This window comes from Macrosteles quadrilineatus, unplaced genomic scaffold (assembly GCF_028750875.1).
Source record: "Macrosteles quadrilineatus isolate MER2022 unplaced genomic scaffold, UCM_ALF_1.0 Scaffold_15__1_contigs__length_3749704, whole genome shotgun sequence".
Taxonomy (NCBI): domain Eukaryota; kingdom Metazoa; phylum Arthropoda; class Insecta; order Hemiptera; family Cicadellidae; genus Macrosteles; species Macrosteles quadrilineatus.
Genome location: NW_026542608.1, coordinates 420,131 through 438,906, shown reverse-complemented (window position 1 = coordinate 438,906; position 18,776 = coordinate 420,131). Strand labels below are relative to the sequence as shown.

The 18,776-nt window shown below is 36.0% G+C and overlaps 1 protein-coding gene across 1 annotated transcript in view; it reads left to right on the top strand.

Moving 5' to 3' along the window:
• Positions 1-18,776, top strand: part of LOC129005070 (kinesin-like protein Klp98A) — a 92,412-nt gene that overhangs the window by 69,123 nt on the left and 4,513 nt on the right. The window contains exons 20-24 of the mRNA XM_054433862.1: positions 2,628-2,838; positions 7,189-7,332; positions 17,070-17,191; positions 17,680-17,808; positions 18,494-18,542. Coding sequence (XP_054289837.1) covers positions 2,628-2,838; positions 7,189-7,332; positions 17,070-17,191; positions 17,680-17,808; positions 18,494-18,542 — 655 coding nt within the window. The remainder of the gene's footprint in view (positions 1-2,627; positions 2,839-7,188; positions 7,333-17,069; positions 17,192-17,679; positions 17,809-18,493; positions 18,543-18,776) is intronic.

Below are 18,776 nucleotides of genomic sequence, written 5' to 3'. Positions count from 1 at the left end.
TTTTGATGGTGTATCCGGGTACTTGCCCCTGCTTTTTCCCTACATTTGGCAATACTGAGAGCCGACTAACAGTTTTGTTTCATGCTGCCATCTATTGGGTTCTTGTAAAACTACGTCCACAATGATTGGGATGCAGTACATTCTATAATACGCCTCTCCTACTGGATAAAACTAAATTCTAGGGGTGTGTGAGTACTCGAATCTTCGAGCTTTTTGGTCGAGCTTTTCATTATTCGGCTCGGCTCGAGGCATTTTGAAAAAGCTCGAAGTTCGAGCCGAGCTTTTAATACTGTCAAAACTAAAAAGAAACACTTAATTTGGGTCGTAATTGAAAACAATGTTATCACAATTCTACGTTGTTCATGCATTCAAGGTTTGATAAGCACGAACCTCAGCTCAATCAAGACGCAATGATTATCGATCGTAATTTTGAGGAGATAGGAAAGAGACAAACTACCACCTATCGCGGTGTCTTTCTAACACAGCTGACAGCTATTCGTATCGTAATATACAACGCAGTGCGAGTGCGTGATTGGCTCGTCGCTATGACGACACACGGTTGCCGTGACAACCTACAGTGCGCACTGAGCACTGCGCCTTTGCCTTGTGTGGTAGGGGAGATTATACCAACAAACTATTTCAGGAATTCTATTTTGGGACGGATGAAAGATAAGGAAGAAACAAAGCCGTTGTTCCTTGTTTGTTTACTTTTTCAGATTCCTTATCAAACGCCCCTATTATATCTGCTATCTCTCTTTCTCTCTCTCCCCCTCCCTCCCTCTCTCTGATCTCTCTCTCTCTCTCTAACAACGTACTGATTAAACAGATTGTGGTTGACGACTTTTCTACTTATAAATTTCCCTGGGTTCCTGGGTTATTTTAGTTCAATCAATCCCATAACCTTTCTGATGTTTATCAAAATAATTAATTAATCTGTTTTGTATTTTATTTCCTTCAAACCAATCCCTATTTACCATCTATATTTTATAGAATGAAATGTTTGTTTATAAAGTTTGGCTGGCCACACAATTTTGTACCTATTTTATTCTGTATAAAGTAACAGTTACTTTGATGATTATATATATATATATATATATATATCAATAAGTGGTGCGTGCTGTAATGAATGCATTGTATTATCAAAATAAGTAATGAATTATTAATTTTTGATAATACATGGATCATTGAATACCATAATGTGATGTAGTTTCCTATTTGTAACTTGCAAATAATAATAATTGATAGTTAATTCTGGAAAATTAAAAATAGTGATCGCATTCATAAACCTGTTGTCAAAACAGCAACGCAGGCGGGTGTAAGGGTTTATTGTTTCAGAGGCTAGGGTGTTTCAAGGACAAAGTGTTGGGCCTCCCGGCTTATGGGGGGAGGGGTGGTGGTTAGAGGGGGAGGAAACTGGTTTTGGCTATTTATTGATTAGTTCCCCGACCCTTCTAGATAACAAAATTGAGTGACAGTATTAAATCATCGTGTTCTTTATTTCATTTCTTGTTTACTTTGTGTGTTATTCTATTAATTTTAGTGTTTTGGTCTATTTCCTCTATATGTCAATTATATTTTTTAAATATATAAGTTTACTTTTTACTTGTCTCTCCACCTTTTTGGATCCAAACCAACCATGTTCTATTTTGATTAATACAATTCATGAAAAAAAAAAAAATATTTTGTGTAATGAAAACGACAAGAATAATTATGTGTTTTTAAATTTATTTTGTATTTATTTATACAAAATAGAATTAGATATTCATAGTAGTTACAATATACATTATGTAATCGACTTGCTAGTTCTTTTGTCGTCATTCAATGTCGTGTTGCTGCTCTGTTATGAAAGACAATCTGATTGTCTCTGTCTGCACTGCATATCTCGTCAGCCCTTCAATCGATATCCTTTTATTTCTTGCATCTTAATTTAGTTCAGTTCTTATCGTGATTATCTACTATTTGGTGTCTTGACAATTCTGAATGTTTTTAAACATATGTTTTAAAATAACATTGTGTTTATTTAAAAATTGACTGAACATTATTATTATTATTATTATTATGCACTGTTTTAAGAAACAAAGTTTAATAATTTAGATAAGGTGACGCTAGGTAAAGCTCGGCTCAAAAAAGCTCGAGCTCGAAAATTGTTTAAAAAGCTCGGCTCGGCTCGGCTCGAGGTTGAAAATCACTATTCGCACACCCCTACTAAATTCAAAAATTTTTGCGCACTCATCCACCCAGCGCATAGCTGTCTACGCTCCTGGCATCGGCCGGCCATCAGGCAGCCACAGCAAAAAATATAATGAATGGAATGGACTGGATGGCCACAAAACGATAAAATAAAATTAAAACCTGAAGATTGTCTGTTATTTGAAGGCAAAGTGTTCCCAAAATATCAATGACCTGCAGACCCACAGTAAAAAGGTACACTCGACAACTATGAATCACAACCAAGGAAAAACAGGTTTTGCAGCCAGGAAAACCAGGAAAAATGCTTAAAGTTTGATCCAGGAGTTCTGTGTCCACCAGGCCTAAAACTCTACTATTTAGTATAAAAAGCCACAAAATGTTGTTGTTATAGCACCTGATTACACTATGTTGTATTCAATAAACCATCTGTTATGCAGAATGACACTAGATCTGGTACCTGTGGTTACTGACATGACCAGTTCCCCTGAAACATTTCACACAGCTGGGTCGACCTCCCCTCCTACCATGAGTGACAGTGGAGTAGGACTAGGCAGACCCGGGGATGACAGTGATGAGGTCAGCAGTACTGATGACTCTGGCAGACATCAGCACCACACCAGCTACAGGCTGCGCTTTCTGTACAACAGGGTAAGTAGAATTTGACTGGTATGCCAATGACTTGTACGGAGCCTTTGTTCCTGCAGAAATTCCCCATAAACTTAGCATAAGTATTGGCCTTTTATTTAGTTTAAAAATAGTGTATAATCCAAAAAGAACATGGAGCCTCTGTTCTTGAAGAAATGTTTATATTTATCTCCCATATATTTCACCTCGGTTTGGGTAGGTAGGAGTGTGGCCTCTTTGGCACAGTAAATTTAACGTATTTATTTAGTTTTGCCTTATAATCCAGTGTATATAGGGTGAAAAGAATAAGTCACAATCTCCCTAAAGATGCCACACTCCGTGGCCAAGTATATTGGAGAATAATTTTATAATTTTTGCTACTGGGAAAATCTCCAATCTCAGTGACATTCTTCTGGCAATTGCAGTTGGCACAGAAATATTGTAACCTCTACTTCATGGTGATAGTGTTCCATAATACAGGCAAAACAATAAAATAACTGTCTAACTCAATTGCTACCACAACCCTTGCAATTTCAATTCCATTATCCGTCACTGTGATAACATGGGAAAATATCTGCAAGTTCATCACTTGGTTGACTTCCCAGGATTCCTCGTTCTTTATGCTTCTATCAATCTATGATGGACTGCAGGTGGTTTCATTGCAATTAAGTCTCAAAATTAACTCAGTACAAGCAAAATTGTTAAAACTTAAAAACTTGTTTGAACATTTTTGGGTTTTACAGTTTGTAGTGTTTAGTGATAGCCCAAAAATAGGTTTACAAAGATTTTAATATTATAAATAGTTTTTTAAAAAGTATAACATTCTTAATGTATAAACATACAAGAATTGACCCAAATCAAGCCAGGGAAAATATTATATTGGATTAGGAAAAAAAACTGTCTATTCTATGTTCACTTCATCCATATGTGTTGTATTTCAAATGGCAATTTCAGCGTTACTAGCCATGTTAAAAACATTAGGACATATGACACGCTTTTATACTTTATATTCTTTTTCACTTTAAGCGAATTTTCCATATAGGGAATAAGCTATTACTGGAGGTCTCATGGTAAGACCTAGCCCCGGGCCCGATTTACTTTTTTACTATTAATATTGGCCATACTCAAATTAATATCCAAAACACTAGGAATATTAAATACACATCCATCTTAATAAAAGTTAAAGTTAACAAAATAAAAGGGGTAGTGTTGTGAAGACGGTTCCTGCAATCCACATGACAATAAACATTATGTTTCCAATGGTGGCAAAAATGTTTAAAATGTCAGTACGGGATCCAAATAAGACTTTACTATCATTGGACTTACTATCATTACTATCATTAGGATGGGTTTAAAAAAAAACTTAATATTTACAGAAATCCAATTTAAATCATACTGTTAAATAAAAAATTGAATTGTTAATGTTTATAGGTTGATGTAATAAGAATAAGATATAGAATAATATAGCTTATATGGCTAGGCAACGTCACAGAATGTATGTCGACGTCTATACATTTTTTGGATAGGCTAAAGAATGGTGAAAACCAGAGTTCGTTATCTCTTCTCTATCCAAAATAATAGCCAATATTACCATTACATTGATAAAATGAATCTTCCTGCTAAGTTTGCAGAGTGTAGGGGTCCCGGCCACTGGTCGTAAATTCAGGGTTTATATAATCTAACCTAATCTAACCTAACCAAACTTCTATTATTCTATTATTCTTATTATTGGTGAGTCGGTGGCTCAGTTGGTAGCGTCGCGGACTTCAGGCCCAAGGCAGTAGTGTCGTGGGTTCGGACCCTGGTCACTGTCACAAACTTTTATATCAGTACAGTTCACCTTTGTACTGTACCGGCTTACCCCTTGCTTCGCTGTATACGTTCTACACACAGATCTGTAGTCTATGTGGACGGCCAAATGCAAGGTTAAAAGAGGCCGCCAACATCTAAAAAAAAAAATATATATGCGAATTAGGGCCAGAGGATGCCGGTTCTACGCTTCCCAAGTTTGCACAACCCCCAAAAAGGTATTTCTGTATATTTACTTAGAAAAATATTAGATGTGGGGGTCTTGACTTTTTATTCACCTGTATGACACAGAGTCTTGTATATGGATACGGCATTAATGAGGAAAATTTTTACAAATTCCAAAAATTACTTCTACTTGAACGAATCATTGTACCAAACACTAATTGCACCAATCGTTAACAATTAAATAGGTAAAAAGCTGATTATTTGAAGTTTGAATCATTAAAATTTTACTTCTTCTCTCTCAATCCTTGAACCTCATTGGTCCGTTACCTTTGTTGTTAAATAAAACTATGCTGTTATGTAAGCAAAACTACTGTTATGTGAAACTTTTCAATACTAAGAACTGATCTGAAACGGTCACTTTAAAAAACAGTTGTAGGTAAATAATGTAACATGATCAACACATAAATCAACAGAAATTGATTTAAAATATTTTATTCACAAATATTTTGAAAAAAAATCATCTTAATAGTTTCAAAATGTAACAAAAATAATAATTTCTTATTACATAACTATCATGTTATTTTAATAATAGCGCAAACGATTTTCCAAAGGTCATAATATAATTTTGTCGCTATTTTAGAAATAATGTTTCGGTCAGGAAAACATTTTTGTAATTTCTCACTTAAATGTAAGACGGTTGGGCAATGAGAGGGTATAATTTGCTCCCATCTTTGAATATTTAAACTGTAAGTATCAAATAAATGTTTTGAAAAGTATTTTTAAGAAAGTTAATTTTTTTCTTTTGTTTTGTGTGAAATAAAAGCTTATTTTTACATAAAATTCTGTAAATAATTGAATAACCTACGATGTTGTGTGAAATTGCAGTAAATATTCTTGTAGGCTTATATGTTAGTTTTATTCAGACTGAACAATTTAAAATAACAATGACACATTCATGTACGATATGTATGTTTAGATTTATTATTAGATTTATTTGATTTGATACTCTTGTTTACGTACACAGATAGTCTTGTACATGGACATAGATAGTCTTGCATAAGGACACAGATAGTTTTGCATAATAGACAGAGATAGTCTTGTATATTAAATAATGAAATATGAAATAATGAACTTATTTTCTCCAATAAAAACACACAATGGATACAAAATTGACTTGGAAGTTAACTGGCCACTTTATCCAGTACTTGTCGCCAGTGTATATAGTAACTTATCAGTGAGTCCAGTCTTTCACTTAACTGATTACAAGGTCGCCGCTGCCTGTGATGTTTTCATTTTCTTAAAAATCAAAACTTAACTTTATAGATACAAGATACTGTTCGTTAGTCACGTATTTGGATAGAGATAGTCATATATATGGACATAGACACAGTACATAGACAATGGACACTGGTAGTTTTTACATGGACACAGATAGTCTTTTATATGGATACGGAAGTATTGTTTATGGACACTGCTAGTATTGTATATGGACACTGATAGTCTTGTACAGTAGACTCCCTCTTATCCGGACTCCTTGGGTCCGAGGCCAGTCCGGATAACAGGTTTTGCGGTTAAACCGACGTCCCCAAAAACTTGTTAAAACGGACCGTTTAAATGCGTATTTGACTTAAATATAGGAGAGCACTGTATTTAGACACGTGATCACAAGTTTAAAATCTTTCCCACAAGAACAGTCGTTTCAGTACCGCCCACTTCCTGCCGATTTAGTCCAGTTAAACTGATGTGCTGATAAAAATTGTCCGGTTAATACGGAAGTCTTGTATGTGGACACTGATAGTCTTGTATATGGACACTGATAGTCTTGTATATGGACACTGATAATCTTGTACTAGGACACAGATAGTCTTGTACTCGGACACAGATAGTCTTGTGTCATGGTCACTGATAGTATTCTATATGGACACAGATAGTCCTTTACATGAAGTTAATTTTAATTATTTGAACTATTAATTTTATTTTAAAATACATTACTATTACAAAACGTCTGTTCTTATGTATGTAAATTGTACTTTATAAATAACGTTTGTAATAAAATAAAAAAAAATTAAAAAAAACTTGGATCCATCAAAACTGGATCCAGCCCCAGATCCGACTATTTGTGGATCCTATCGGGCGTCGGTTCTAGCTCAGATCCAGTGGATTCGGTAGACCGATATCCGGATCCGATCACCACTATAATAATGTTTCCAATAATGTTGATTGCTCAACCACCTCCCATAAGACCTTTACTGTGTGGTAAATGTTCAATTAAGGAAATACCAAATATAAATTTATACCTCAATTTATACCTATTACTCACTCATTAAAATGATATTACTAACTAAAACACTGAATCAAGTTGTTCTTGTTGATTGTTAATTCTAAGCCTTTTCATTGTAGATGAAACACCATGACAAATCTGAAGACCAGAATCTCTCTAAGACTATGAAGTTACTGATGCAGAAAATTACAAGACAGAGACTACATATTATACGGTCTCTTGAAGCAGATATTGACCAAATCGATACAAATCAGGAAATAAGTGTAAGTTTCTTTGCTGCATTCGAAGAGTGTTGAGAGTAAAGCACCTTTCTTGCTATTGATAACAACACTCGAGTACTTCCAAACAATTTTTACAAATTTGACCTGTGCAATGTTTGTTACAAGCCCTTTGAAGAAACACTATTTACTGCACTCAATACTTTTTCACTGTACAGGGTGTCTACTAAATCTGGTTTGAAAAATTCAAGGAGTTTTCCATGAGAATTCAAGAAAATTTTTTTGAATTTTAAGAACTAATATTGAAACCCTACTTTAAGCTTTATCACAACATTTTATATCAACTCAAACTTTTAAAGATTTTTAAAAGAAATCGTTATTTTTATTAAATAATGCATTTAACTAATATATTTAAAATATGTACGTCAAAAATAGTAAGTTAGAAATTGTATTATTTATTTTTTTAATAACTGGTAAGTTAGATACTATAACTTTAAAACAAAACTTTCCCAAGAAATAATAGTTTATATAACATATTGAAACAGTATTAATAACAGTGAGGCGACACCAGTTATCAAACTCCATTTCCAACTTTTCAGCTGCGGTCGCAGCAATATCCGTGAGCATATTTTGCGGTTTAGGCGACACCGATAATTGTTTCCCGTGATCACGACAATACCATGCATATTTTGAATTTCGGCGACACCAGTTTCAATCGTCTCTCGCAATCGCGGCAATACCTGTGAGCATATTTTACTATATCGGCTATGCCGATAATCGTTTCCCGCAACCGTGGCAATACCCATGAACATATTTTGCGGTTTGGGCAACAATTATAGGGATGGACGAGATTGGATTTTTAGTTTGAGACGAGACGAGATGGGATTTTTTATTTGTCATAAAATTTTGAGACGAGATGAGATTTTTTACATCTCATAAAATTTTGAGACGAGATCGAGGCGAGATTTCCCTTCTCATACATAACGGGAAATGCACGTTCCACATTTTAACCTGATTTTATAAACATTTTTAAATACCTACTGATTTATGACAGACTGGTTAAATAAAAAAATAATAATAATAGACAAAAATATTTAAAATCTTTTATTAAAAAAGTATGTACAGTGCAACTTGGTTATTACGGCCTTGGCCATAACGTCAACACGGATATAACGTCATTCAAGCCTAAGTCCCGCCAAACTTAAAGTGTAAGCATTGGTAAAACCTCGGATTTATCGTCAAAATATTTTAAAACCTCGTATATAACGTCAAAAAAATTCCGCTCTAACAACAAAGTAACCTTGTGTAAACGGCTGAAATGAGCGATGCTCGCAATGTAGTGCATCACAGACGTATTCATTAGTCACGAACCAGTCTATTTTTGGATACGGCCTTGAGCACTTCATTGTGCAGTCGTCATCGCATCTACCCCCACCCCACCCCCTTCCAACACTGCCGCTGTCCCGTCCCGCGGCATCACCCCCCTCACCACCCCACAAGGTCATTGCCCGTTGCATCAACCTGTCCCCCACACACCCCCCACCTAACACTGCCATTGTCCCAGGAATCCATCTTGCACGTAGACAGCTTAGCAGGTGGTTACAGTACCGTTGTCTCTAGGTCAGTGTCATCACGTCTGGTTTTGTGTCAACAAGTAAAAATCTTTGTTCGTGCGTTTGGACATTTCTTTTTTTTTAGTTTTGAACATTGCCGAATTCTTAAACATACAGTAAATTACAGTAGGTGTCCGGCAATTATGGCAGGTGTTAAACAAAAGGTTTTGCCGATAAAAGAAAAAGTGTGTGTTATAAGACAGTGTGAAGACGGACGTAAGATAGCAGACGTGTGTCGGGAGTTTGGGTTGGTCAATTTCACTGTTGGATCAATTTTGAAGAATAAGGACATAATTTTGAAGGCATTTCAAGAAGATGGGGAGAATGTGAAAAGAATCAGAGGATGTGATCGTAGTGATATTGATGCAGCTCTTCTAAAATGTTTCAAACAATGCCGCAGTTCAAACATCCTCGTGAGTGGTCCACTTTTTAAAGAAAAAGCATCAGAGTTTGGACAGATGTTTGGAGTAGATTTTGTTTGCTCAAACGGATGGATTGACCGGTTCAAAGCAAGGCACTCGATTTCATTTGCTAAAATTTGTGGTGAGGCTAAATTTGTCGACTCAAGTGTCACTAGTGACTGGCTATCTGAAATATAGCCAGTAGTGCGGCAAAACTACAGAGATGAGGACATTTTCAACGGAGATGAGACAGGACTTTTTTACAAATTGATGCCAGACAAAACCCTCCAGTTTAAAAATGAAAAATGTGTCGGTGGAAAATTGTCAAAACAAAGAATGACCGCTTATGTTTGTCCGAATATGACGGGTTCAGAAAAAAGGAAACTTTTAGTTATCGGGAAAAGTGCACGACCTAGATGTTTCAAAAATGTAAAAAAGCTACCTGTAACTTACATAGCCAACAAGAAAGCATGGATGACCTCTGCCATATTCGAAGAAGAATTAAGGAAGTGGGATAGGGATCAAAAAATAGAAAAATACTTCTCCTTGTTGACAACTGTGCAGCTCATCCAAAATTGAAGCTGGCCAACATCGAGCTGGTTTTTTTCCCGGCCAACTGCACAAGCATTTTGCAGCCGATGGACCAAGGCGTAATAAGCCACTACCGAAAGCAGCTTTTGAAAAAAATGATACTCTGCATGGACACTGCACAACCAGTACATAAAGCTATGGTTCCACAGGATGCGGAATCTCCGCCATGCGCCAGCGAAATATCAGAGGGGTGGTTCTACAGACTGCGAAAATAACGTTGCGGAGATTCAGTTCTGTCCAAACTAGCGACGAGTATGGATAGAAAGAGGAAAGCCCTTTTGGCTTTGATGCTATATGATGGCATTGATGATGATGTTGTCGATCTTTTATCTTTGTTAGTGTCAAGTCGCAGTGATCGAAGTGACATATTTAAGTATCGGGACAGTGAAGGGGCGTATAACATTCTGGTTCGTAATCATTTAGTTGACAACGAAACTAAGTTTAAGCGGTACTTCCGTGTGTCAAAAGACCAATTTTCCTTTATGGTTGATCTCATCGAAGATGACTTAAGTTACCCACCAACGCTACTAATCTAGACAAACAACCATTGAATGCCGAGATGAAACTAGCGGTAACACTAAGGTATGTACCAATATTATGTATTTTTGCTATTTATTTAACAAAACTTTAGGGGTTTCAACCACGATCAGATCCCGTTCAACACTTGATACCCAAACATCTGCACGGTCACAATATTTGATGGCTCTTCTCCGCTGGCGGAATCCGCACTGCTACTGCTCTCAGACCAGTATGATTTCTCCGCCATGCGGAACGGAAATTTCGGGATGCGGAATCGCAAGTCAGTGGAACCGCACACATGGGAACTCCATTAAACCAGTGTCGTTTTAATTCCTCAGCGGAAAAAATCGCACCGCACGGCGGAGATTCCGCATTCTGTGGAACCAAGCCTTAACTGTGTTGGATGCCATCCAGTACGTAGACAACGCTTGGAGGGATGTGACGCCAAGGACAATCTCAAAATGCTTCAGGAAAGCAGGACTTTCAGCTGCTGCTCCTGAGGACGAAGAAGATTCAAGATTCAAAGATTCAAAGATTCAAGATTCAAAGATTTATTTCAACAAGAAACAAGATTGCACACTTGTACAGTTGACGTCAAGATACTAAGACTAATAAATTAACAAGAGTGAATATATATATATATCTAAAGATCAACAATGCCATCTATATAACTATAAACAAGGTAACAAGGTGTAAACATAACAGAGCAAGACTAGTCAATGTCAATAATTAATTACTAAAACTTAAATTAATTCTGGAACATTTAAAATATTCTTCCAAGCTATAAAACGGGTTTTCAAGCAGCCAGGCCATTAGACTAGATTTAAAGGACTTCATGCTAACATGGTGTGACTCAAGAGGTAGCCTGTTAAACAATTTAATACCAAGATAAGAAAAGGATTCTTGTGTTTTTGAAAGCCTTGCCTGAGGTAAATCTAAGTAATGTCTCCTCCTGGTTAAATGGACATGAGTTTCACCTCTTAAAGCTATGGAACCTAGATTTGCTTTTACATGTAACAAACACTTAAAAATAAACAAGCTATAAACAGTTAAAATTTTTTCACGGACAAAAAGTGGTTTACAATGTGCATGGTAACTAGAACTTGTAATTATTCTAATAGCTTCCTTTTGCTTTGACAAGACTCTTTTCATGCCATGGCCACAGCCCCAAAGTAGTATACCATAGCTTATAATGCTATTGAAAAAAGCAAAGTAAGCCATTCTCAAGTAGGATTTTGGTATACAAGTTTTTAGTTTTCAAAGAAGATGAACTACTCTTGATAGTCTACTTGTAACATTATTTATGTGGGAATTCCAATTGAGTTTTGAGTCTAAATGTATTCCTAACAGTTTTACATTCTCATTCACATAAGATAAGCTAAGATTCCTGTTTCTTAAGCTAAACAAAATAGACTGGGTTTTGCTACTATTTAACAACAAACCATTACTTTTAAACCATATATTACATTCAGAAATGCAATTTTCCATCTGACCCTTAATAGTTTCAATATTGACATCATTACAAAAAAAAGTTGAGTCCTCAGCAAAAATTATTGACTTACAGGGTGTAGGAACATAGGATGGTAAGTCATTAATCAAAACCAAGAACAGGAAAGGGCCAAGGACCGACCCCTGGGGTACACCACTTTTCATCACCTCTGCATCAGAGAGACTATTTTTGTAACAAACTCTCTGCGAGCGGTTGGTCAAATACTGGCGAAAAAGGTTTAGCTCAACACCTCTGATACCATAATATTCCAATTTAGCAAGAAGAATGTCATGCGGAACACAGTCAAATGCCTTTGAAAGATCACACATGGTTGCAAGTGTGTCCGCATGCTTTTCAAAACCTGTTAAAGCAGCAGAGACCAGGCTTCCGACTGCATCCACAGTTGACAAACCACCTCTGAAGCCGAATTGGAATTTAGAAAAAAAGTTATTAGATTCAAAAAAACAATTCACTTGGTGTATCATAGCTTTTTCTAAAATTTTGGAAAAGATTGGTACGACGGAGATCGGTCTATAGCTCTCTGGATTTGACAAATCACCTTTCTTAAAAACTGGAACTACTTTTGAAAATTTGAGACACTCAGGAAAATTTCCAGAAAGTAAACAAAGATTTATACAAGATGTTAGGGGCTGCAAGATTTCGGGAAGCACACTTTTAATTAGATCACAGCTAATTTGATAGATATCACGACACTTGCTACTTTTCATACCATGAACTATTTTCACCACTTCCTCACTTGACACAGGCCTCATCCTAAACAAAGCTGGCTCAAGGACAGAAGGTTTCAAGGCGAGCTGGGATGCTACAGCTACTGAAGGTGGAACTTGGTGACGGATGTCATCTATAGAGGCAACGAAGAAGTCAGAGAAAATCTGTGGTGTAAGCGAGTCTATAGTTGGCGAGATCACTCTGCTTTTACACTTGTTAATGAGCTCCCAGGCCCTTTTGCATTGATTGGACGCAGAAGCAATCAAATCAGCATTTGATTCTAGTTTAGCATGAGCAAGAGCTTTTTTGTAGCTGGTTTTAGCTTGTTTGTACCTTATCTTTGTCTCTTCAACCAGCACATTATACCTCTGGGCCCACTGCCAGAAGTCATATAACTTTGTTACCTCCTTACGTTTCTCAGATAATTCACGACTGAACCATTTAGCTTTGGATTTTTTACTAACATCTGTTGGTGTAATAGTTTTCTCAGGAAAGCAGACATCCATAGCATTCTTGAAGGTGGAGAAAAACTTGTTAAAATCATTAAAATTGCCCTCTAATTTCACATCCCAGTTTATGCTGCTTAAAGTTGATTTGAATAAGCTTGTATTATGTAAACTGAAACTTCTGATAACCTTAGAATTTTGCTGTTTATCATGGGCATTATTATTTGGGTTGAAATTATCCAAATTCAGGGTTGTTAATAGGGCATTATGATCTGACAGTGGGGGTGAGAGGACAGTGCTAGATATGTCACTCATAGGTATGTCAGTGAAGACATTGTCCAAGCAGGATAGTTCCCTGGTCGGCCTCTGATTAAGGCAATGGCAGTTTAAAGACCTAAGTACGTCCAGAAACTGTAGAGGAAGATCAGCCTTTGAGTTCACATCTATATTGAAATCTCCACATACAATTATAGGCAGATTAAGGCGGGACAGCTTTATAATGAGCCTGTCGATCCCCTCCAGAAATAGACGTTGGTTCCCATTAGGTACTCTATAAACAGAGACTATGATTACCTCAAGGGCTATGTTCACAAGAGTTACCCGAATACAAACACATTCAAAGTCATTTTCAATACAGAACTCTTTTACATCAATTTCACGGTAGTCTAAGCCAATTTTAGTATAAATAGCAACACCTCCTCTTTTTTTCACGGATCTACAGAACATAGCGGCACAAGTGAACCCATCAATCACAGCTAGGTCCTTATTTTCCTCTAAATACCAATGCTCACATACACAGAATACAGAAATATCATTTTGGTTTAATAATAACTCTACTTCATTTAATTTATCACCTAGAGACTGGGTGTTTGCTGAAAGAATATAAAATAATGCTCTGCTCTTCCTGCTGTCTTGAGATTTTACATTTTTTAGGTTTGGTTTGTTGGTAGTTTTCTTTTCCTTAAAAAATAATTGCTTTTAGTTGTGTTTTTACTGTTACTGGTAACTATAGCTTCTTTCTTCATTTTCTCTTCCATTCCGGATATTACATTATGCAGTTGTTGTACATTTTTGGTGTCTGGAGAGGAAAACCCCAGAAAAGAAGATGATGTAGAAAGTGCAACTGAACTATCATGCTGTAGGTTCTGGTGGATGGTCGGGCAAAGTGGTGGAGGGGGAAGAAGATGAGTTGCCAATCTCAGATTGGATCAAGCAATTTCAGACTAACCAACTTGATTTTGGGCAAGATCTTGATGGTTATGCATCAGTCGACAACAACGTTGAAACTTTCCAAATACTTAGTGACGCAGAAATTGTCAATGAGGTACAAAATTTACAAACAGAGGAAAACGCAGAAGAAGACGAAGATGAAGGCGAGGAAGAAGATGGCGACTGTCCGACTACGCAAGAGGCTTTCCAAGCAGCTGAGACACTTTGTCGTTTTTTCCGCTTCAGGGATGCTTCTGCTACCACACTTGAAGCTACCCAGCACCTTCACAAAATGACGGAGAAAATCTACTTTTCTGAGAGGGGTGTGCAGAAGAAAATTACAGATTTCTTCCAGCAGTAGGATTTCATAAGCTTGCATTTTTACTAACCATTTCATATTATGCTTCATTATTCATTTGATTTTTATTTAGGATAAACCTACAGTACTGTAAAGTATTTCTTGATAAAAAACCATAACGTAAGCTACATGATTTTGGCAATTTATAACTTTTACTATACACTTAACTGTAATTTATAAATTCAGTTGTATTTACACCAATAATTTCATTAAAGTATGTTTTTATAAAAACAGAGATTATTATTTCTCCTACGTTATTTAATAATAAGCTTTATGACCATTTTATAGTGTCACTCTGATATAGCGTCAAAAATTGTGTGGTCCCTTAAATGACGTTATAACCAAGTTGCACTGTATATATGAATTTGAACGGATGGTGTTTTTGGCCTCTGGGGACCTCAAAACCAAAAAGTAAATTGTTCCCGGGTCTAGGTCTCTAAGAGTTTAGCAGTAGGGCTGTGTACTGTGATTAGCCATGATCTTTTGCTCTGTTTTAGCGAATTTCCCATATAGGGAATAAGCTGTTACCGTAGTACAGTAGACTCCCTCTAGTTCGGCTTCGGTTGGATCGGCCGCCGGATGGTCCGGCCCGGTCTCAGGGGGACAAGTCATATCGTCACGGGCGAATGACCTTGACAGGATTCAACTTAAATTTTTAGTTTCCGGCCATAGAAGTAAACAGTTCATGTCAGTTTAGTTGACGGGTGCTTCTATGGGTGAATTTTGCATATTACCTATGTAACAACTATGTTACATAACCTCAAAAATACCAAGAGCATTTTATAGTTTAATTCCTAGTTTTTCTTCAGTCTAATGTGTTGAAATGCAATGTATAATTAAATATTTCGGACCATTTTTTATGCGGTAGGTTCCCCCATTATTGTTTTTGAAACACCACGGTTTATTTGACAAAAATAAATTGAAGCAGAACAAAGAAATAGCATCGTTAGCTTCAAGGTCAAGCTATCCGCTTGCACTGACAATCATCTGCTCTTTACACAACTGTCTGCTGTGCGCTTGCTATCTCACAACAGTTTGTGATTGGGTGATTAGTAACCATGGCAACTTGTTCAATGTGTGGATGAAGAGAAACCAAAGAAAGAAGAAGAAAGTATAAGGGGTGTTTTATGTCATCCATTGTTATCTTTATCCTATTTTACGACTGTCCTTATTACCTTTAAGACTAAGTACTATGATTTTATGCTGTTTTATGAGTTATCTAATGTTTTATTGACATTTTTATGTTCTGAAACAACATGTAGTAGTAGCCTATGCTGACTATGATAGCAGTAGCTTGCAGTACAGTACTGTACTAGACTTCATATTGTTCTGTTCTTTACGTGATTTATTGCTGTACGTACAGAGTTGTATAATTTATGTTTTGCTTGAGTAAGCAAACGTGATTTTAAACGTTACAGTTTTTATTACTGAACCAAGGTTAATGACTTAACATATCATGATTGCGCAATACTATTATTTGTATTTTGATTATGTAAAATGCACTACATCCGGTTAGTCCGGCCATTTTGTAGTCCGGCCAGTGGTCCGGTCCCGTGGTGGCCGAACTAGAGGGAGTCTACTGTACTCATGGTAAGTCCTAGACCCGGGACCGATTTAATTTTTCATTTTGAGGTCCCTAGAGGCCAAAAACACCATCCGTTCAAATTCATACATATATATATATATATATATATATATATATATGTGTGTGTCCGTTAGCGCGATAACTCGAGCAAAAATGATCCGATTTTGATGAAATTTGATACAAACGTGTAAAACTACGTTTATTCGAACGAGTTCACGATCCAGCATAATCGGACTATGGGAACGGGGGTTTATGGGGGGTTTTATGGGGTTTTCCCATTTTTGACCCTAAATAAAAAAAAATTGCAATTTCTTTCTAAACCATTTTGTAGAGCTTAAAAAAAGAAATAATTTAGTATATTGAAGCGCTGTTTTATGCCTAACGGTCACAGAGAAAATTCAAAAATAGTGTAATTTGAAATTCCCATGTTATTCTTATGGAGAAAATGAAAATTGTTGTAGTTTACTTGTTTATATATATTGATAAAATTTGGCAAATTTATTTATTTCATCCTATACTATTGAGGTATGGTCAAAAATCACTTTTTACCTTTCCCGTAGCAGCAAACCTAAGCACTCGTTAAATCTAATGTTATTTAAATAGGGAATAAATACCTATGTCTTATTTATGGAAATATTTTAGTAAAAATGTAATCAGAGAAGTTGAAATTCGCTTAGTCTGCAGGTTTGCGGCGGCGGGGGTATTTGTAACATCCGATTGATTATTAAGCAATAATCTTACAGTGCTACAGTTATCGCAAAATTCTGATCCACACTTCTCTTAAAAAGGCCAAAATAGCTGGCACAACACAACAACCTGTTTACATATTCCAAAATTTTCAGGTTTTACAAGATCTTAAAAGGGAATATGTTAGACTAGAAAAGAAATTGGAAGATCGGGGGAAGGAAAATGTGAGAAGAAATAGTGATGAATCAGAGGATGCATCTACATCTACTGAGGATACGTAAGTACTACATTGATTAAATAAACTGTTGGCTAACTGAGGGTAGGGTAAGTTGAGGCTGTAATCGTTTCAAACCTGTGGCAGACCTTTACCACAAAAACCTGTAGCTTGGTAAACAAGTCAAACGGAGAAGATATGTTTATTGTATATACATTATACAAATATATATTGTTTATTGTATATATGTTTATTGTTCATTGTTCACATACCTCAAAATTGATTAACTTTTTTACTTTTATAGCTGAATCCATTTAAGCCACCTAGGAGTTTTAAAAACAAACTCAGAACCATCAAACTTAAAATAAAAAAAGATAAACATTTTATATTTAATTTCTCCAACTTGTACCTATACAGTCACTACATAAATATAAAGTCCACTGCTGAATTTAAAACTTCCACATTCCTGAGGTTACTCTTATATCTCACAAACTCACCGGCAACAGCAAGTAAATAGTGCTAGTTTACTTGACCATGTGTACTGTTGACAGCAACTCACTGTGTGGCACAGTCAAGATGGACAGCTCGGGTCACATTCCCCGCAGTTGTCATCACATGTGTATGTCCACACAGGAGCTCGACCACACACAAGACTCACCGCAACATCTCCGCATGATGCAGTTAGTACCTACAACAAATATTGCCATTGTTTTAGCAGCCAAAACCTACTTTTGCTATTTTGTCGGAAAGGGTGATTGAATTAAATAAAAAAACCAAAGTAACTTTGACAGCAAATATTTCTTGTAATATGTTAATCAATTTTTGTTTCACTTAATTTTACCAGCTATGGTATGTAGCTATAATGCAGTCGATGGGGAGGGAGCAGGGCCAATGGTGAGCCAGAAACTTTGGGCCCCGAGATCAGTTCACATTCGGCCAACACCAATGGGTTTTATCCATGTGATAATGCAGTGACACCCTAGGCCTAACCTGAAGTAATGTGTAAAACAATTCTGGGCTATAATGGCCTAACATAACTATGGGAACTTTTTTTGTTTACTTTGTTTATCTTCACTGTGCTTAGAAATACATTATTGTTTTGATTTTATGTCTATTTTATGTGTATGTTGATTTTAGCCTTTGACTAAAGGTTAATTTTCTAATGTTATTGACTTGACTCTATTCAACCCATGTACTCTGTGTTTTACTGAATAAAGAATGATTTGATTTGATTTAATTTGATCCTAAGCTATAAAGATGGAGCATGAAAAAAGTCACAGTCAATTGTTACTTAGTGTGTGTATTGATTTTCCTTTCTCAAACTATATATTACCAAGATATGAACTTATCCTCAATGTATTGCAGGTTGAGAAGACAAGTACCACTGAGCCCACTTATGAATTTATCTGTTTCTGTGAGTATAATTTATTACCAACTAGAAAATAAAATCATAACCTATAATTACCCTACTTGTTATCTGGACAACTTAAATTCTTTCTTGTTTGAATGAAAAGTGTTCTGATTCATGAATATCATTGTATATTTTACTAGATATAATAAACTGTTTCTATCCATCAATACATGTTTAAAAAAATTATTGTTTTAAAAGCATTACATCATCTTGTCTTCTTTTTTAGTTAAAACTTTA